Source organism: Durio zibethinus, chromosome 16, assembly GCF_047325235.1.
Source record: "Durio zibethinus cultivar Kanyao isolate XHJ-2024 chromosome 16, ASM4732523v1, whole genome shotgun sequence".
NCBI classification, from domain to species: domain Eukaryota; kingdom Viridiplantae; phylum Streptophyta; class Magnoliopsida; order Malvales; family Malvaceae; genus Durio; species Durio zibethinus.
In genome coordinates this window covers 25323176-25344778 of record NC_143177.1, presented here as the reverse complement: position 1 = coordinate 25344778, position 21603 = coordinate 25323176, and the positions used below count along the sequence as shown (strand labels likewise).

Sequence of the window (21603 nt, the reverse complement as noted above, 5' to 3'; positions counted from 1 at the left end):
TCACAGGAAGCATTTTCCGGTTATTGGCACCAGGAGCCGACTGATCATTGATCTAAATAGGATTCTCCTGTCGCTAGACAGCCATGTTGGATCATGAAAGTAACAATTGCTAGCGTCACATATGGTTTTCTTTCCATGTCATTATTCTCTATCCTCAGTGAAGTTCTGCACGATGTCAACTGTCAAGTCAATATTCTTTAAGACTTCAACAGAAAAGAAGGCACATTTCCAAAAGTCAACATCCTGATAATTAACAAAACCAGCCTAATAATAATAATAATTAGCAAAGACCCTGTACTCTCGCTTTCTCTCCCTCTGTTCAGCTCACTCACATATTGAGTAGTGACAATTCCGGCCGCAAAGCATTTCATACAATTCCACAATTCACTCAAATTTAGTTTGTTGAGTTTCTGATTCATTACAAGGAATTTTGGTATAAGTGTGGCCATGAATGGCCTCAAAAGCCAGAGCAGAAGCTTTTGAGAATCCCATTAATGCCTTAAATACATTGGGAAGCGTAGTTTTCAGATTGTTTAAAGTCATTGTCTTGCAAACTTGGACTGAGTTCAGATGTTTGCCCTTCTCCATGTCGACTCGCTTCTTTAAAGCTTCAGTTTTGGCACGCTTCAATGATAAAGGATGCTTGGGGCTCAGAGTGGAGTTCATGTCTGAAGCTGCTACACTTCGCTCGACCTTTTTCTCCATCTCAGTCAATGAGGTTGACTCCTTCTGCAACCTTTTCTCAAGCTTAGCACATTTTTTTTGCTGGTTGTACTCCTCAGCCTGCTGTCGGATTATTGATTGGATGGCCAACAAAAAGCTCTTAATGGCCTCTGAAGCCACCTGCAAGCACAATAGATTAGTAAGAGATAACTCCAGATGATAGCATGAGACCAGATACTTTAGTCCAGGAGCTGCTTGTGCGACACATCCCTAATACTTAAAGAACATGGGAAAGTTTACCTTATCAGGCAAATTTTCAAAACCAAGCTGCCATTCTTCGCAGATCCTACTAACTGCAGATAAGCATCGGTTCTGCTGGTGGTCATCCGCAAGGCAATCAGTGAGTTGGATCCACCTACAGAGCGTTCTTACATATTCTTGCTGAGATTTTATGAGTTTACAGAAGCTGTGGTACCAGAAAGAAACCTCACTTTCAAGCTGAGCTGTAGCCTGACGATGGGATTCAGTAGTCAGGTCCACGTTTAAATTATCAGTCAGATGATTCAACTGCTGTGAAATATGGTTCTGAACTTGGTGTGATTTATACATCATTTTCCACATGTCCATCAGCCTGTAATTGGGAAGATTGGAGAATTTGAGCAAAAAAACAATAATTCAACCTCATACACTACATAGATGTAAATCATAATTCAATCTTCCTATTGAAGACTACCAAAGGCCAATGGACAATTTCAGTTGGAAACTGAAATGGGAAAGATAAGATAGATTTAATTTGGAATTATAGTTAAGAAGGTTTCATCATATACTTCTTATGGTTTTTTCCTTGAATTATGGATTCACAACACCTTTTGAAAGTTCTTTCGAAAATAAGGGTCAGGAAAGATATCAAATCATTTTAAATTGTTTTTGATAATGAGGAACCTAATGACAGCCAATTATAAACCTTCTTGCATTAGGAATGCAACGTTTTTGGAGTATCTGAAAAATAATTATTTCTTATTCTCCATTTAGTTATTACCAAACCCATTTTAAATTTTAATAAGAAAAGTTAAAATAAGTAGAGCACAGTGACCAAAATTTACCCCAAAGTTAATGCCACCAGCTGGGGGTAAAGCTCCTCATCAATGAGCTTCAATATAGATGAACGATTTATACTTATTGAATGTTGCAGGCGTCTTATGTCAGTCTTGAGATTCTCAACACTTGATTGGATTTTCTCAGTCTTGGTCCGGTCATGGTTTTCATCTAGCTTTTGCAGCAACATCAATTTCCTTTCATGCTCCAATTTGGTAATTTCTTCTTCCTACAAATGCCGTTATCCATTACAATATAAACATTTGCACAGAATAGAACATGGAAATAAAAACTGAGGCAAAGCACTGTCATAAAATAGTCATCATACACTAACATCCAGGCACTGAAGAAATTCTGATATCGCACCAAAACCATATACGTAATACGTAAATGAATAGGGAGATCCAAAGGTAACAAAAATTTGACGGAGAAACCACAATCAAATAGCAAATTCTAATTATTCACAAATTCAAGTATCAATGCAAGATGCAGGCTAAGTATCACTCTTACCTTTATTTCCTTGTAAAGCTTCTGCTCTGCATCATATAGCTTATCAAGAGTAATGCAATGAGCTCCAGGCATGCATGGATCACTAGATCCACATTGAAGAGAATATCTTGCAAACTGAAGGGACTTAGAAGACCAACTCCATGACAATGCACTAAAAACGTTTGCAGAGTTGCTCCTTTTCCCTGTAGTGTGGACATGTTCAGAAATAGTGAGTATTGAGCACAATGCAGCTACCAGATACTGGCTATTTGATGCTCAAATCACTGACTACAAGATCAAATAATAATAACCGAAGCAAACAAGTCATTAGAATCCACTTTAAGGCCTGAATTAGGATTCATATTGCCAAGACGGCAAAAAGCACAGAAAGCATGAAGGTAGATCTAGTTCCACCTTTGGTTGACGTTCAAAGGTAAATTAGCAAATAGCAAGTGATAAAAACTTGAAGCTCTTATGTGCTTGCAGAAGCAGTCAATTGCATCAGACAGAACTTCCTATCAAAGTTGTTACTAACAAAAGTCAAGCAGCAAATAAAAATAGGAAACGGATAAACATAAATAAACGAATTGTTGAAAGGTTTTCTTACTTTTGTTTTCGTTGAGTTTCCATGGAACAGAATTGTCCCCTATGTTGATGTCTGTAAAAACAGCTATTTCCTTCCCACCAGCTGATGCTTTAAGAAAATAGTCATCTAACTCCTTTATAATTCCCTCCAAAGTATTGTTCTTCCATACTACCATGGCCGCATCTGGAGAGTCTTTATTATACCAGCTCATCATTGATGAGTTATCATCAACAATTTCCCCAGGGTGAGGCTTCTCAGGCAGAGGACTTACTGCAGTATTTTCAACAAGCTCCTCTCCCTGATTAATCTCTATGCTTTCTTCTTGGGCAGCTTCTCCTTTATTACTGTCAACAGCCTTTCTAAAATCAGGGCCAAAAGAAGGTGGCGGTGGAGGAGGAGGCAATATCAAGCCATAAGAGATATTCTCAAGTTCCAACGAGTCTGACTCAGTAAACTGTCTAAGAGTTACACCAGTATTCCTCAATGCCCTTAAATATGCAAACTGGGCAGCTGCAAATTCTCCTCTATATCCCACCAATTGTTTCATAAGCATTTTCCGCTCCTTACAAACCTTCACCCTTCCTTCTTTATCGATTCTTGAAGCAACACAGCCCATCTTTTCAATCAGGGACCACAAAAGTATTCGCCTTCTCTACTTTAACCTGCACATAGAATACAGTAAACACAAAAGCAAACTCAATTTTCTACAACATAAATGCGGCTTATAATTTTGAAAAAAGAACAGTAAGATCCCAGCAAATTTCTAAGGTTGATCAAATATTCTGGTTCCATTAAGTTGAAATGATCACAGTGATAGGAAAAAAAAAAAACGAATACAAAGTTCTCTAAAAGCCAAATTTGCAATTCTCATACATATATGCATTCCTTTCCTGGAAATTCAAGGAGCTCAAATATAACAGAAACCATGGCAAAGCGATCGATCAATCTCAAGATCTCTACACCACACAAATTGACAAAACAGCAGCAAATTACGCAGGAAGGAGTGATTTCTCCTCAAGTAATTTAGTTACCTAGGCTAAAATGATACTCCTAACCACAATTTGTTGCTTCTATAGGAATTTCGTACCTTACTTTTATGGAGATCAAAGGCCTCATACTAGCCAAAAGAAAAAGACTACCAAACAAGAATAACCAGTTTCTTAGTAAAATATCACCATCCACCTACCCATAAAGTAGCAAAAGGTTCAAATTAATGCCCTTTAACTTGATAAATCTAACAAGGTTTCTCAGCCAAAATGATGATCTTTAATAGAAACTGGCAGAGATAGAGACTTGCTTATTCTTTATTTTTATATATATATATATATATATAGTTTATTGGTTTTTTGCTGGAAAAAGAAAACAGTAAAAACAAAAGGAACCAATATACCTATTACTGAAACAAGGATCATATGGTTCTGGGTTTGGAAACGTCAATACTCACAATAGAAGGGAAATGAGAGCAATGCTGTTCAAAAAAGCTGTAAAACTCCCTACCAGAAAGAAACCTGAAAGATCTTTGCTTTGGTTAGCTTTTCTAAGAGTAAGAGAAAGAAGTGGCAAGCAAGTGAGCTTGACATCCAAGGACAGAGCCCAGTAGCATGAGAGAAGCATCCAAAGCAGAAGGTGCTGATCACTGGCGCATTTTAGCAATTCTCCTCCCAAGTCCCAACATTTATTTTTCTCTTTCTTTTACCTTTTTTTTTTTCCTCCTTTCCTGCTTTAATTTGTTTAATGAGTATTTTACTTAAACAAAAGCTCTTTCCACGTTAGTCATGACCGCTGCCTAATGTAAGATTATTACGTTTTAAAAAGGTCCACGTCAGTCGTTGACGACGCACTTTAGAGTTTGGGTACCTGCGCAAATTAGCCTGATAATGCTGTAAAGAATTGTTTTATTTATGATAATTTAAAATGTGAAATTAATATAATATTAAAAAATATATGATAGTGATAAAATTTAAATTTTAAAATATAAAATTTTTATATAAAATGTGATATAAATATATAAATTTTAAATATTTTACATAGTAAAAATATTCAAATAGATTTAATTTTTTTATAATTTTAAAAAAATCCAAATCTGTTTTGAAATAAAGTATATTCCTTTTCCTAGAGACATGATTTTTTTTTTCTTATTAACGCCTATTTTGGTTAATGTAGTTAGCTTTGAGAGAGTTTGACGGAGCGCATTAACTATATATTTTACCAATTTACGTGTAATAATTTTTTTTTTCTCTTTTGCTTTCTCTTTAAGTATATGCCACGTCAGAAAATTAAAAGAAGAAAACACAAGCGTGTATTTTTAATCGCGGTTGGATCAAGTGGACATCTTTATCTTTCTTTAACAGGATAAAATGAAATCCAACTTCTAATCGAAAAGCCCCCAACCTTAAGCCAGCTTTTAAGCCTTTATAAAAGCAAGCAGGTCTTTTTGTAAGACCCCTTTTTTTGGCGAATGATGATGATTCGTCTTCTCAGTTTTATTGTTCCTTTCGGCTCTTGGCTTTTCTCGGGTCCTTTCTTCTCTCTTTCCTTTCTACCCCTTTCTTTTTTGTTTCACACCATCCATTTTCAATTTCTAAAACCAATTTGAAATTATGAACATCATGACATCCATTTATGTTTGTCGTCCCTTTCGACTATTGGGCTTGGCTCTATGTCTTCGGTTTGGACTAAAATTTGGGCCGATAGAGGCCCCTTCGGCCGAGTTAACAGGTTCACCTATCAGACCAACCAACCCGGCTAAGTTAACCATGCCAAAATATTAGAGAAAAAAAAAAAAGAAAAAATCGAAAATTGATTTAAATTTATAATATTTCAGTTCTAATCGATTTTTTTTAAAATTCAATTAAGATCAAAATTAGATATTAAATATATAAAAAAAAATCAAATTATATATTTTTAAAATTTTTATAAAATAAAAATAATTATTTTATGTATAAACTTATTTAAATATATTAAAATTTTTATTAAAATTATATATAAAAAATCAAAATTTAAAATTTAAAAAGTATTGAACTGAATCAACTAAATTAATAAAATTTAATTTAAATTGATTATTTTAAAAAAATTTAATTCAAATTTAAATTAAAATTTAAAAATTTATTATATTATGTATCATTCAAAAAAAATAAATTAATTTAATCCGAATATTTATCACCTTTTTAACTACAACTACTTAGTTAACTAACACATACATACATACATAATCTTTCTTTCACTTGGCCAGGCCAAGCTCATGACTTCGTGGTTCGCCATTTGTCATTTTATTGAAAACATTATTATTCTCCCCTCAATCCTCCTCATCTTTACCTGAAATTTATGCAAAAGTGTGTGTTTTGAAAGACACGCAAAATTTTAAGTTTTGAATTATTCTACATCTTTGTCATGTTTGTATTGAAGATTCAACACATTAATATCTTGTTTTTATATCTACCAGACTTTTAAAAGGGCCCGGCTGTGACAAGATAAAATGATCTAAACCCTTTCAAAAAAAAAAGTTCACGCGAAGCTTCCTCTTCGCTCTTCTCTACTCCATTCAGGGACGTTTTCTCTATCTTTTTCCTATTTATCAAAAAAAAAAAAAAAAAAAAGGAAAAAGCTTCTCCGTCCCCATTTTACTGTATTATTAAATAAATAGAATCAGATTTAATTCTGGGATCTCTTGCCTATCTTTTGCTAATTGGGCATTTCATTACCTTTTTGGATCCGAATATAAAGAATTAGATCCATACTATATTTTTGAAAAAAAAATAAATCCAAAAATGAATAATGGAGATTTAGAAGGAGGCGGAGACGAAGCCTTTCATGCAAAAGGCGGCCGTAAATACAGCCCCGTGAGGCCTCACGATCGCGCCGTTCTCGAGATGTCCTCCATGGATCCTGGATCTTCCTCCTCCGATTCCCACTCTTCCATCAGGTAACTCCGCGCTCTCTCTTTCTCTTTTGCTGACATTTTTTTTTCTCATATTCGATGATTGTATATATATTTGCAGGAAAATTAAAGTAGGAACGCAGGGGAAGTTGGGTTCCGAAGGAAGGGAAGGTTCGGTTCCTGATAATGATGGGGTCAATGGTCTCCACAGGGAACATAAATTGGAATTGTTTGGTTTTGATTCTCTTGTCAATATTCTTGGTCTCAAAAGGTATGTGATTTGTTTTCATTAATGCTTACTCTTGCATTTTTTGCTCAAATCTTCTTTTATATGCTTCATGTTTGTACTTGCTGATTAATGTTTCGAATTGTAATTAACTACTTAATAATTTACAGTGGCCGGAAAATTTTCCTTGGCATGCCTTTTTTTGAACTTATGATTAGTATCTGCTTTTGGGTTGTTTTCCAGTATGACAGCAGAGCAAATTCCGGCACCCTCTAGCCCTAGAGATAGTGAAGATGTTTCCATCACCAATGGGCATCCAAAGGTAGTACCATCCTTCATTATTTGCATTGTGTTTCATCATCAACATCAATGTTGTTATGCTTCAGCCAAGAAAATAAACTAGAGACATGTATAAAATAAAAACGTTGCATAACGGGTGAGACTATGGTATTACCCTATTATTAGTTTTTGAGTTTTTTCTGATTTCTGGTATGATGAAAGAATGAAAAGGTAGTCTTATTTAATTTCCTTCCCTGCAAGGCATGTACGTCAATTATGTATGACTTGTTTGAAATTCTGTGGACGGATAATTGAGAAATTAATTTATGTGGAATGTCAACATAAGGAAGTGGTACCCTTGTTTAATTTCCTTGAATCAGTGCCTGCCTGTTAATTATGTCTGACTTGGTTGAAATAGTAGCAAGTATTGAGAAATTTATTCATGTGCAACCGTTTTTAGAAATACCATGTATCAGGTCATTCTTTGTTTTTTTTGTCCTCTCTTCTTAATGAAACATAGGAAATTGTACTTTACAGTCTTCTCATGCTGCTCCATGTTCTGTGCATACATCATGCAGCCCTCTGATGTCAAAATGGGTACAATGATGGGGGTATTTGTACCATGCTTACAAAGTATTTTGGGTATAATCTACTATATCCGTTTTTCTTGGTAAGTCCTATGTACTGATGTTAATTTTTTAACTTGTGCATCACCTTTATTTTGTCTCAGTATGCATGTGGGGAAGTGCATGTGCAAATATAAATTGAATGTGTGCTTTGTTTCTAATTAATGGTGCTATTTTTGAATTTTAAGCTGATATTCTTTTCAATAATTTGAATTTCACAAGATATTGTTGCATTATATTTGATATATGTGCTACAGACATATATTTGGGTCCTTTTCTTTTTATGGTATAAGAAGAGGATTTTCAGTCAAGAAAAAAAAGAATCAATCCTGACTTATGCCCTGGAATGGTTACATATGCAGTAAAATAGGTAGATTTGGTAATTTTGGTTGCTAAGGTTCATTTGTGTGAATTGCAGGATTATTGGTATGGGTGGCATTGGCGAATCACTGCTGTTGGTATCGTTTTGTGGTCTGTGTACTTTCTTGACAGGAATATCATTGAGTGCTATTGCAACTAATGGAGCAATGAAGGTACACATTTGTTATAATTATATATCCTTGACAGTCATTTTTCAGTTCACATATTGCTCTGATATCATAGACATCGTGATGTCTTAAGTGGATGGTTCACTTTGGAGTTGAATTCTGGTGTTGTTACCTCAATTTTGGAGATTTCTGTCACTAACTAATTGTGTGCCTGAATTTAATGATTTTCTTGTTAATTACTGCTAGGGTGGTGGTCCATATTATCTCATTGGCCGTGCCCTTGGTCCCGAGGTTGGAGTTAGCATTGGATTATGTTTCTTCCTTGGCAATGCAGTTGCAGGAGCTCTGTAAGTGTATCTTCTGGTCCTTTTCTCTATTTTTATAATACTATTTTGTGCATAGTTAAGGATGTAATATAACGGAATTGCTTACCATGAATTCTGCTATCTTGATAGCATAATGTATTAAGTATTTAACAACATTTTCTACTCATTCTAATACTGGTATCTTCCACGTGCTTTTGGTTGTGGTTGTAGTTATGTGTTGGGAGCTGTAGAAACCTTTCTAAAAGCTCTCCCTTCTGCGGGGATTTTTACTGGTAACAGTTAATTACTATTGACAGCACAAGAGTCATTTTGTTTTATCTTTATAATCTTTTTACTTTTTCTATTTCTTCTAATTTATTTATTACTTTAAAGATTTTGAGGCTCTTGTCTCGATGCTTGTTGTTCTGGTCTTTAGCTGATAACTTAGTTATGTATGGTACTTACTGGTTTTTGGTAGCAATTAGTCACGGTATAGATTCAAAAGTGTTAAAATGAATCTTTTACCAATTCATTTCTAATATCCTCCTTCATTCAATGCAGAGACCACCACAAAGGTGAATGGCACGGTATCAGAACCAATAAAGAGTATAAGTACACATGACTTGCAAATCTATGGGATTGTTGTGACTATCATCCTTTGCATTATTGTGTTTGGTGGGGTGAAAATGATCAATCGGGTTGCCCCTGCTTTCCTTGTGCCCGTTTTATTCTCAGTATTTTGCATATTCATTGGGGTTTTTTTGGCGAAGAAGGATGACCTTGAATGTTAGTGTCTTATATTTTTTTGCCCTCTATGTCCCTCTCTCTTTCTCTCATTTTGCCTCTGAGAACAAATTGCACAGTTGATTCCTTACAACAGTGCCATATTGCTTGGTGCAAGTCATATGTCATTCCTCAAAATCTATCTAAATTTTTCCCTTTGTTGAGTGTGCATGTTATTCTTGTTATTGTGGATATACGAAACGTGTTACTTGTGATGTTTGATACAGCTGGTGTTACGGGCTTAAGTTTGGAAAGCTTTAAAGATAACTGGAGTTCAGATTATCAGAATACAAACAGTGCTGGTATCCCTGATGCTGAAGGAAAGGTGCATTGGAACTTCAAGTAAGAATCTTCAAGGCCTCCTAGCATTGTACTTACTAGAGTTAAATTTTGTTAAATTTGATTGGATTCTGAAGTTGTACATGATCAAAGGATGAGGTACTATTTCTGGAGGACTAGTTTGTCTCTTGATTGTGTTTAATTCCTGTTGTTGATCCTACAGATATGGCACCAATAAGCACACATTCACCTAATTGTATTGAAAATTGTTTGATAATGGAGGTCTGGAGGAAACAGATTCTAAGCATAATAGGTGGCCATACTGCTAATCTAAAAGGGGAAAACAAGTTCATCCATCTCCCTCCACCTATCTAACTATCCAAAGAAAAGGAAAATGTTGTTCCCCTACTATCAAATTTTGATATGTTTTAACCACAAACTTTTTTTCTCAAAGCTGATGAAATGGATGTTTTTCTTTTATGGAGTTTCTAACTCCTTGTTTGTTTATATGCTTCTTCAGTGCATTGGTCGGTCTCTTTTTCCCAGCTGTAACTGGAATCATGGCAGGTTCAAATCGATCAGCCTCACTTAAAGACACTCAGCGTTCAATCCCCATTGGGACATTGGCAGCCACACTTGCCACTACTGGTCTCTATCTAGTTTCTGTCTTCCTTTTTGGAGCTGTTGCCACCAGAGATAAGCTTTTGACTGACAGGTATCATATTTTCTTGTCTCACATTAAAATTCTCCATGGATTATACTGGTATCATTTCCCTTGTGCATTCTTTTTCTTAGGATTTAAGGTTTAGATATTGTTGTAATGCTAAACCACCTTTGATGCAGGCTACTTACTGCTACAATAGCTTGGCCTTTCCCGGCTATCATTCATATTGGAATTATTCTTTCAACTTTGGGTGCAGCTCTTCAAAGCTTGACTGGTGCCCCTCGCCTTCTTGCAGCAATAGCTAATGATGATATTCTTCCTGTTCTCAATTACTTCAAAGTTGGAGATGGGAGTGAGCCTAACATCGCCACCCTCTTTACTTCTATTATCTGTATGGGATGTGTCATTATTGGGAATCTGGATCTTATCACCCCAACTGTAACTATGTTTTTCCTTCTATGTTATACGGGTGTGAACTTGTCTTGCTTCCTTCTGGATCTTCTAGATGCTCCCAGTTGGCGTCCTCGGTGGAAATTTCACCATTGGAGCCTCTCTCTCCTTGGAGCATCACTTTGTATAGGTATGTTTCATTGCATACTGTGCGATCTTGGATTTAACATTGTGTCCCTTTACGTTAAAAAAATCCTATATATTAGCATGCAGTTGTGCATTGTATTTTCATTGGAGGCTGATGCTAACATCTCTTTTGTTTCCTTTCGTTTGTTGTAGTGATAATGTTCTTGATCTCGTGGTCATTCACTGTAGTGTCTCTGGCCCTTGCCAGCCTCATATATTATTATGTGAGCATTAAAGGAAAAGCTGGGGACTGGGGGGATGGTTTCAAAAGTGCATATTTTCAGTTAGCCCTTCGCAGTCTTAGATCCCTGGGAGGTACTTACATTATGAATATCTTAACCATTTGTGTGTCTCCATGTATATGCATGCTCTACTTGTATTTTGTGCATATAGGCGTAAGCATGCGTCTTGTGTTCCTGTATTTGACGTATTGTTTTGTTTTGTAGCAAACCAAGTTCATCCAAAGAACTGGTATCCCATTCCTCTCATATTCTGCCGGCCTTGGGGTAAGCTGCCAGAAAATGTACCTTGCCATCCGAAACTTGCTGACTTTGCCAACTGCATGAAGAAGAAAGGCCGTGGAATGTCCATATTTGTCAATATACTAGATGGGGACTATCATGAACGTGCTGAAGATGCCAAGGCTGCCTGCAAGCAACTTGATACCTACATTAACTACAAGAACTGTGAAGGTGTTGCAGAAATAGTTGTAGCACCCAATATGACTGAAGGCTTCCGTGGAATTGTGCAGACCATGGGTCTTGGCAACCTCAAGCCCAATATTGTAGTTATGCGATACCCAGAAATATGGCGTCGTGAGAACCTGAAAGAAATCCCAGCCAGATTTGTTGGTATAATTAATGACTGTATTGTTGCAAATAAGGCAGTTGTCATCGTCAAGGGCCTTGATGAATGGCCTAACGAGTATCAAAGGCAATATGGTACCATTGATTTGTATTGGATTGTGAGAGATGGCGGTCTCATGCTTCTTCTGTCACAGCTTCTTCTTACAAAAGAGAGCTTCGAGAGCTGTAAGATTCAGGTCTTCTGCATTGCAGAGGAGGATTCAGATGCGGAGGGCCTCAAGGCTGATGTTAAGAAGTTTCTATATGATCTTCGTATGCAAGCTGAAGTGATTGTTATAACGATTAAGTCATGGGATGTGCAAACAGAAGGTGGATCTCAGCAAGATGAGTCATTGGAGGCATTTACCGCTGCTCAGCAGCGGGTAGCTGGTTACTTGGCAGAAATAAAAGCAGCAGCAGAAAAAGAAGGGACCCCTTTGATGGCTGATGGAAAGCCTGTAGTTGTGAACGAGCAACAAGCGGAGAAGTTTCTCTATACAACTCTGAAGCTGAATTCAACAATATTAAAATATTCTAGAATGGCTGCAGTCGTGCTTGTAAGCTTACCGCCACCTCCTGTCAGTCACCCAGCTTACTGCTATATGGAGTATATGGATTTGTTGGTAGAAAATGTGCCGAGGCTTTTAATGGTAAGAGGGTATCGTAGAGATGTTGTAACTCTATTCACATAGTTTCCTGAGGATTGAATCGTGACTGTAATTGTGTTAGTGTTCATATAGGTTTTTTCCATTGATTTGTTGTAGTCAAAGTGTTTACATTCATTCTTTTCAGCCATTCCGGTCAATGGCTCTTTTTTTTTTCTTTGAAATTTTTTTTACGGAATCTGTCCTTTTGCGTAGGGTTGAGCCCGAAGTTTTAACTTCTTCTGGTCTGGATCGACTGATATTCAATGGAGAATCAAATTTCTGTATTGTTGCTTTGTAGGCCATAGTGGATGGGTTCATTTTTAATTCCAACAAAGGGAAAGAGAGGCTCAAGTCCATTTACCAGCTGTAGTTGCCAATTTGGCCACTCGCAATAGTTTCTTTATCCTGTCTCTGCATTATGTTCTCTGGAAATTTGAAACCCAATTGACGGTGATAAACGAAATTCACAAAAAAGTTGCTAAGATTAAATTAATTTACAGGATAACAAACCACGCAAATTTCGGAAGTGAATGTAAAAAAAAGTTGTAGAAGAGAAGCGAGAATTGTGGAATTCATCCATCCATCAATCCATCCATCCATCCATCCAGCATACCGTAATACAAATTCCGCAATGATCATGAAGCAGTTGATGTATCTGATGAAAGCTCAAAGCTGGACATACCATCGTATCCACTCTTTCCACCCCGCCAACCGCTTGCTATTAGTGCAATGGTAGAAACTTTGGAATCTCCCAAAGTATCACACCTACTACCCTCTTTTTGAAGGCTACATATCCATCACACTAATCTCCATTTGTTTACTACTAATAATAATAATAATAATTGTTCATACATCCTTCGTCTATTTGATTTCCGTTTGTATTATATGCTGTGTACGTACACGGCTATGTAAATCTAATCAAGTTGTAATTTAAAATTTTGTGAATACTATAACGCTTCTATATATAATTAATTATACATCAAAAACTAGACAATCTACTTGTTTCTCTACCCCTATTTCTTGAAAACCATTAAAAATTATACCTAATGGTGGGGCAGAGTGGTGGGTTCGGCTCGTGGATTTGTCAAGGTCGACGTACGAAACATGGTTGGGTGTTTCAAACTTTCCAAAGCACGTTGCTGTGACTGTCCCTGTTTTCCTTTAGAGGTACATGAATATGCATTTTAACGTTAAATCATATATATATATATATATATATATATAATCACTTCATGATGGGATTAATGGGTAAGAAATTAGTTAGGGTTCAATCAATTTTCAGCTTGTTAGACATTTATCCAATGTTACAAATCAATAAATCGCTCTTTTGATTTCAGCTGTTGCTTGGCTAGAGATGGAAGGTGAGAGCCGTACATGGCAATGGCAGGCACCTCAACAAATGCAAAGATGACGTCCAAATACATGTAGTAGAGTAGAGCCCGACAACTTTGCACCGTCGACAATCGCTCTTACTTGGTGATTTCCGCTAATTATTCGGGAAAACATCAATTACAGACCATTAGGACATTAATTCCCCGCCTTCTCAGTTTTTTCAGTTATTTACGACACTAAAACAAAAATGTAAAGACTGTGTAACTTACTGTCTTCTCTTGACTTTCAAAATGAACAAGAAACAACCTTTTCACTTTTTACGCTTCGCCATGTAAAACTCTCACGTGCTCTCACAGATTTCCCTCGTTCAACTAGAAAAAAAGCTCCTCTTTCTTCTTCTTCTCACACTGCTATCAGAAGCCACCGCTAACAAATTCTCAGGCGATCGGATAAATTCTACTTTAAACGAGGTTATTTTCCGTCTAGATCGTTAATATTTTGTTTTGTTGTTTAAATACACACACACACATATATAGGTCTTAACGTGGAATCTCTGCTTCCATTGTGTTTGGTTTATGAGAAAAGGTGAGAATTTTTATTAAGAGCATTGGTTTTTACTTTTTTTTTTTTGGTGGAAAATAGGATGGGTGTGGACGGTGCAATTGGAGACGAAGGGGTCAGGAGAAAAGGATGTTCATGCACAAAAGACGATTTTCTACCTGAGGAGTCGTTTAGGAGCTGGGACAACTATGTCCAAGCGCTCTGGGAAACTCCCACTCGGTTCATGGACCGGATGCTCACCCGATCACTTGACTCAACAGAGCTCCTGGAAATCAAGGCTCGGAGCCAACATGAGATGAAGAAGAACCTCTCCTGGTGGGACCTCATTTGGTTCGGTATCGGTGCCGTCATAGGCGCCGGCATTTTCGTTCTTACCGGACTCCAAGCCAAAGAAGTCGCAGGCCCCGCTGTGGTTTTATCTTACATGGTGTCCGGTGTCTCCGCCATGCTTTCCGTGTTTTGCTATACTGAGTTTGCTGTTGAAATTCCTGTTGCAGGTAAAAGTACTATAGTAATTATCCATTATAACTAATTTATTTATAAATAAAATGTCAGTTTTTGATAAAATTCAGCTTGGATTTTTATTTTTCTTTTGCCAATATTTATCTAAAATTACCTCTTTTTTTTTTTTTGGAATCAGTTGCTCGTCACTGAGTTCAGTTTTGATTTTATCTGTATAGGCTTTGAAGAATCTTTACTTAATTACCCAGTAAAAAGTTAAAAAGAGTAGTAAAGAATCTGGCTGAATATTCAATATCCCATGAAATTCTGGCCCCTCAATTTTGGCATAGTAGCAATGTTGGTGGGAAATGGCCGTTTTGGGCATAAGGGAATGGTCGAGAATTTTATTAATTAATGCCTGATCCAGGATTTTGATTCATGGAAGAACACGACATTGGAGATATGAGCATGCTAATATTGCAAAATGTTCTTTTTTTTTTCAGGTGGCTCGTTTGCCTACCTTAGAGTGGAGTTAGGTGACTTCGTGGCCTTCATTGCTGCTGGTAACATTCTCCTGGAGTATGTTATTGGGGGGGCTGCAGTGGCCCGGTCGTGGACTTCCTACTTTGCCACCCTCTGTAATCACCAACCTGATGATTTTCGCATCGTAGTCCACAGCATGCCCGAGGACTATGGCCATCTTGATCCTATTGCCGTTGTTGTCGTGTCCATCATCTGCGTCCTTGCTGTCCTCAGCACCAAGGGCTCATCACGCTTCAATTACATTGCTTCCATCATCCATGCTGTCGTTATTCTCTTCATAATCGTTGCTGGCTTTTCAAAAGCGGACACCAAAAACTACAGCAATTTTGCTCCCTTTGGTATTCGTGGTATTTTCAAGTCTTCGGCTGTGCTTTTCTTTGCATACGTTGGTTTTGATGCTGTTTCAACAATGGCCGAAGAGACTAAAAACCCTGGTCGTGATATCCCTATTGGTCTTGTTGGCTCGATGGTAATAACCACTGCTGCATATTGTTTGCTTGCTGTAGCATTGTGCCTAATGCAACCATTCCAGCAGATTGATAAGGATGCCCCATTTTCAGTAGCATTTCAAGCTGTAGGGATGTCATGGGCTAAGTACATTGTTGCTGCTGGTGCATTGAAAGGCATGACAACCGTTTTGCTCGTCAGTGCCGTTGGTCAAGCACGATATCTCACACATATTGCGCGAACCCACATGATGCCACCATGGCTAGCACAAGTCCATCCAAAGACTGGGACGCCAATAAATGCCACCATTATCATGCTTACTGCAACGGCAGTTATTGGCTTCTTTACAGATCTTGGGGTTCTTGCCGATCTTCTATCCATATCAACATTATTCATCTTCATGCTTGTGGCTCTTGCTCTTCTTGTTCGCCGTTATTATGCAAGTGGTGAGACAACAAAAGCTGACCGTAACAAACTAATCACTTGCATTTTGCTTATTCTTGGGTCTTCAATTGCAACAGCTACTTATTGGGGTCTAAGTGACGACAATGATTGGATTGCTTATGTGATTACAGTGCCAATTTGGTTCTTAGCTACTCTGGGACTCCGTGTTTTCGTTCCGCATGCTAGGAATCCAAAACTATGGGGTGTCCCATTGGTACCATGGCTGCCATCGGCTTCCATTGCAATTAACATTTTCCTGCTGGGGTCAATAGATGGGGCATCCTTTACAAGGTTTGGTATATGGACTGTTGTGCTGTTGTTTTACTATTTCTTCTTCGGGTTACATGCATCTTATGATACGGCAAAGGAATCAAGAGAAAATAAGATTGGAGATGGCTGGAAGAAAGTTGAAGAAGGTGTTATGTCTTCAGATGCCAAGTGAGCTAGCAATTCTTCTACAAATTCTAGTAAGAGTACTGTTCGTTTTTGTCAAGAATGAACAATGCGTGTGTAGTTGGGATCTTCTTCTATTGACTACATTTTGAAATTTCTTACTCGAGGACAAAACTGTTTGTTTAAATAGATGAATTTCTCAGTTTGTGGCAGGTTCCTTTAATAGTTCACTCATCACTGTGAACAAAGATCGTATTGAAAAAGATTTTGAACTTTGAATGTTTTAAGCAATTACATGCTTTCCACACTGGTTAGCAAGTAAGCAACATTGGTTTGTCCAACCTCCTCTCACATGAAGAGTGAAGAAATTGATCTCCTTCTAATTTCTTCCCCAAATAATCTGTAATAATTCAGGTTGCTTATATAATTAATCAACAAAAAAAGTTCAGATGCTGAAAATTTTTATTTGTTTATACCATGTTAAACCAGCAGCCTTGCAAGAAGGCAACCTGATTATAATAGTATTATATGATTACCAGAGCTTCGGTTTCATGCATATTATTATAGCAAGGATCATCTAGAACTCATGTTGAAAGATGAAAAAACTAGAAAGGTTGTTTGCTTTAATCTTTAAAAAAGAAAATAATTTTAGAGTCGTTTATTTTTTACCTAATCTTTCCCAACCCAATATTTAGTATCCACCATCACTTCTTTGTTCATCAATATATCATTTTGGTCTTTCGTTCTGAAAGATGATGATGCCTAACTACAATTAATTAATATTTAATTAGCTTTAGGAAGTCTATATAATAAGGGAAGATCAGTCTACATATATAATTATTAAAATTAATATATGTATAGTAGCCAAAAGAAGATGATTTAACAAAGAAAATTTATATGGGAGGAGTTGACTGAAAATCAATAATGCAAAATAAAGTTCTTTAACCTTTGTAAAATGTTTGGAAGTGGGTTGGTGGAGGAGGTCAAAATTCTTCCAATAATATATATATATATCAATAATTATATGTAAAAATAACTCATCCAATATTTATGATCCTTAATTATATATGAATTCTATTCTATGGCGAATAAATTAAAAGCCATATATGTGTATAGGCTGAGCTGGCACTTGAAAGAAACTTTAAAAATAAAATCTAAGTTTGGTAGCTGTTTATGAGAAATTAGTTGTTCTGCAAACTGAAACGGCAACTTATTATTTCTCTATGGCTTAAAAATAATTGTTTTTCTTTCTTTCTTTTTTTATTTATTACTTTAGGTTTTGATCACTTAAATTAAAATTTCAGTATTTTATTGGCAAATCATAAGTATACAAGTTATATTATTTTCTTTTAGGTTAAAAAAATTAATGTCTTAAAGTAAAAAAAAAAAAAAAATGAATTACAAAATTTGAAGTCCAGTTGCACATAGATGAGAGGACTCTTTCTAAATGTTGTACTAGAGCTAGCTAGATATATACCAACAGATATAAAAGGACCAAAGGCAGCGTCACAAAATTCTCACGGCAAGATAGAAAATTTTAGTTATTGATAAATAAAATTAATTTTTATATTAATTTTATTTATATTTTAAATAATTATATTTAAATAAAAATAATTATCAGACGATAAATAATTATAATTATTTGAATATAAATAAATTATTATTCATAATAATTATAATTATACAAAAAATTATAATCATTTGAATAAAATTTTATATTTATTCATTTATTATAAATAAAATTTTCAATATAACTATTTCTATTACTTTTTTTTTTTGTTTAAAAAGTTTTAAAATTTTATTATATTCTAAAAACATATTTATTTTTAAAACAATATTTTTCACCTCTCAAAATCAATATTTTTTCTATTTTTTTCCTTATTTATTTTTCACATATATATTTGGCCTTCACCATTTTTTTTTTACCAATCCTGTATGGTCTCATTGTATATTTAACAGGCTTTAAAATATATAGCTGTTTTTCATCTGTTCGTGATCTCCAGCTTTTAATATCACCTTCAAGCTTTTCAAGGTATGATTTCTTTCTCTTTCTCTTTGCTCTCTCTGTTTCAGCAGGCACACACACGAAATCATGCTTTCTTTTCTCACAACAAAGCATTTTTATTTTATCTGCTGTAGAAAGAAAAACCAAACGAACCTATTCTGATACTGACCAAAACAAATCTGTCAAGGAAGAAAAAATTATGCATGCAATCTGCTTTCTGCCTTCCCATTTTATTAATTTTGTCAAAAAAATCATTGAAAAAGAAAAACAAAACAAGTCATGAAGGCTTTGATTTTATCAAACTGTCACAAGTCAATTGCGCTTTAATTTAGGCGACTTAGATGGGAATAATCTTATCAGTTCTAGAAAAGACCAAAGAGAACTGAAAGTATTGTGAGAAGAGAGAAGTAACTCTTGTCTGTTGTTGTTTCTTATTTCTTAATTTCCGAAGTATTTCATGGAAAATACCTTAGAAGCCCACATATACCATATTCACAAGAGTTCCCAATCCTAAATACATATGCCAATAAATCAACATTTTCATATTAAAAGGCCAAACGACCTATTGAATACCAAGACTCCTTTCAATTGAGCCAGCCTGGCCTTGGATTTGGGCTCTTGGTAGAGCCGAAAACAACCCCAATATGCAAGGTCCCTAGAGCCATGAGGCTGGATATGGGTCTTGCTCAAACCAACCCATTCTTAATTATAACAATGATTATGAAACTGATATTCCAAATAGTCTTTAATAACGATATCTGTTAATTATTCGTTTTAATTCCTCATTACTGGTAGTACATTTTACTTTTTTTTAGAGTACTAATGGCGACTGAAACTGATATTGGTGGAAATCATAATGGGCTCAAGAAGAGGGGATGTGGTTGCACAAAACAAGATTTCTTACCAGAAAAGTCATTTCAGAGTTGGACAAGCTATGTCAATGCATTGTCTGACACAAAGTCTAGGCTTAAAGACCGTCTACTGGCACGTTCCACGGACCACGTAGAGCTAAATGAAATGCGAGCTCGTAGCCAGCATGAAATGAAGAAAACTCTGAATTGGTGGGACATGATTTGGTTTGGCATGGGAGCTGTAATGGGTGCTGGAATATTTGTCCTCACTGGCGAAGCTGCTAGGAATCATTCGGGTCCTGCTGTTGTGGTTTCTTATCTTATTTCAGGTGTGACTGCTCTGATCTCAGTTTTGTGTTACACTGAATTCTCTGTTGAATTGCCTGTTGCGGGAGGGTCATTTACATATCTTAGGGTTGAGCTTGGTGATTTCATTGCTTATATTGCCGCTGGAAACATCCTGTTTGAGTATGCGGTAGCTGGTGCTAGTGTGGCAAGATCCTGGACTTCTTATCTAGCTACTTTGTTCAACCGTAACCCCAATAATTTTCGCTTTCACGTTTCATCCTTTTCTGAAGAATACAGTCATTTAGACCCTATTGCGGTCGTTGTTTCAGTACTTGTTTGCATTGCCGCATGTAAGAGCACCAAAGGGTCGTCGAGGTTCAATTCTATAGCCACCATTATCCATCTAATAGTTTTGCTTTTCATTCTCATTGCTGGTTTAACCAAGGCTAGCCCCAACAATTTTTCAAATTTTGCCCCAAATGGAATACGTGGTATTCTGAAAGCTTCCTCCATTCTCTTCTTTGCTTATGTGGGGTTTGATGGAGTAGCAACCCTTGGAGAAGAGGTTAAAAACCCCGGACGAGATATTCCGATCGGCTTAATAGGCTCCATGTTGGTTATCATAACGGTTTATTGCCTTCTGGCAGCAACATTGTCCTTGATGCAACCATACTACCAAATTGATGTGAATGCACCATTTACTTTGGCATTCAAAGCCGTAGGCATGAACTGGGCCAACTATTTTGTTGCATTAGGTGCATTGAAAGGCATGACCACGGTTTTGCTAGCCAACTTACTCGGCCAAGCTCGTTATTTCACACACATAGGGCGCACCCATATGGCTCCACCATTTCTTGCAACCATTAACGAGAGAACAGGAACACCGGTTAACGCTACAATCGTCATGACCATCTTAAATTCCATTTTGGGATTCTTCACAAGCCTTGAAGTGCTGGCAAACCTTCTTTCCTTAGCAACATTGTTTATTTTCTCATTTGTTGCATTGGCGCTTTTAGTTAGACGGTACTATGTTCGAGGTGAGACAACTAGCTCTGACAGAAACAAGCTGATTGGATTCCTGGTGCTGATCATAGGATCCTCAATCGCTAGTGCTGCATATTGGGCGCTAGGAAAGAATGGATGGATAGGGTATGCAGTGACAGTCCCAATTTGGTTCCTTGCAACGCTTGGGCTAAAACTGGTGGCGAAGGAAGCAAAGAAACCAAAGCTGTGGGGGGTGCCACTAGTACCTTGGTTACCATCAGCTTCTATCGCCATTAATGTGTTCATCATGGCCTCAATCGATGGGGCGTCGTTTGTGAGATTTGGAATCTGGACATTGCTGTTGCTGGTCTATTATATTTTCATTGCACTGCATGCTTCGTATGATGCAGCTAAGGAGACTGAAAGATCAGCTACAGCAGCAAGCCCCGAAACAGAGGCCTAGGGGGAATTTGTTTAAACTTCTGAGGTCACTTAGAATGCAACTTGTATTGGATCACATTGCGAAATTTCAAGGGTTTATAATATATTTTTTTTGTTGGTCACATTTTATTCACTTAAAGTACTTGATAAACATTAAACCCATATGATGCAGCTTCATGATTGGATGTACAGACTTAGCCAGTAACCTTATTGCGTTAAAAATATAATTTTATGCCAAGAATTTCAACTTGATTTAACTCCAAGTCTAACACACTGATATCTAAGAAGAAAAATTTATGGTTCTGAAGCATGGAGTGAGGGTACGGAGCGAAAAGAGTTATCCATGTTCAAAACTACTGAATCATTGATCATATAGAATCTCCAAGCAATCTTGTTGGAAGAGATTTTCGAACCTAAAAAGAGTTTCTCGTGGCCTCTTTAACGT

The 21603-nt window shown here is 36.5% G+C and overlaps 3 protein-coding genes and 1 pseudogene across 11 annotated transcripts; 3 read left to right on the top strand and 1 right to left on the bottom strand.

Moving 5' to 3' along the window:
* Window positions 1–225: 225 nt before the first annotated feature.
* LOC111298786 (protein ALTERED PHOSPHATE STARVATION RESPONSE 1-like) lies at window positions 226–4566 on the bottom strand. 5 transcript variants are annotated; one of them, XM_022893512.2, is made up of 6 exons: window positions 4331–4566; window positions 2855–3495; window positions 2269–2450; window positions 1767–1987; window positions 964–1294; window positions 226–843 (listed from the first exon to the last, which is right to left on the bottom strand). In XM_022893512.2, exons 2-6 carry the CDS (start codon window positions 3447–3449, stop codon window positions 385–387), a joined length of 1788 nt encoding a protein of 595 aa, XP_022749247.2. In that variant the 5' UTR covers window positions 3450–3495; window positions 4331–4566; the 3' UTR covers window positions 226–384. The 5 variants fall into 5 exon arrangements, with proteins under 5 accessions (XP_022749247.2, XP_022749246.2, XP_022749248.2 ...); XM_022893511.2 differs by having other exon boundaries at window positions 4224–4565; XM_022893513.2 differs by having other exon boundaries at window positions 4278–4565.
* Window positions 4567–6310: 1744 nt separating this feature from the next.
* LOC111298220 (cation-chloride cotransporter 1) lies at window positions 6311–12712 on the top strand. Of its 5 annotated transcripts, none has more exons than XM_022892994.2 (13): window positions 6311–6755; window positions 6832–6981; window positions 7180–7258; window positions 7794–7885; window positions 8260–8374; window positions 8576–8676; window positions 8866–8927; window positions 9196–9420; window positions 9645–9759; window positions 10217–10411; window positions 10540–10940; window positions 11090–11251; window positions 11383–12712. In XM_022892994.2, exons 1-13 carry the CDS (start codon window positions 6601–6603, stop codon window positions 12471–12473), a joined length of 2943 nt encoding a protein of 980 aa, XP_022748729.2. In that variant the 5' UTR covers window positions 6311–6600; the 3' UTR covers window positions 12474–12712. The 5 variants fall into 5 exon arrangements, with proteins under 5 accessions (XP_022748729.2, XP_022748732.2, XP_089601797.1 ...); XM_022892998.2 differs by having other exon boundaries at window positions 6619–6755; window positions 7107–7258; XM_022892997.2 differs by lacking the exon at window positions 8866–8927 and having other exon boundaries at window positions 9196–9209.
* Window positions 12713–13674: 962 nt separating this feature from the next.
* On the top strand, window positions 13675–17259 carry LOC111298784 (cationic amino acid transporter 1-like). The gene is made up of 3 exons (XM_089745673.1): window positions 13675–14230; window positions 14403–14818; window positions 15266–17259. Exons 2-3 carry the CDS (start codon window positions 14404–14406, stop codon window positions 16636–16638), a joined length of 1788 nt encoding a protein of 595 aa, XP_089601799.1. The 5' UTR covers window positions 13675–14230; window position 14403; the 3' UTR covers window positions 16639–17259.
* A 2108-nt stretch (window positions 17260–19367) lies between these two features.
* Window positions 19368–21275, top strand: LOC111298219 (cationic amino acid transporter 1 pseudogene; annotated as a pseudogene).
* The last annotated feature ends 328 nt before the right edge of the window (window positions 21276–21603 follow it).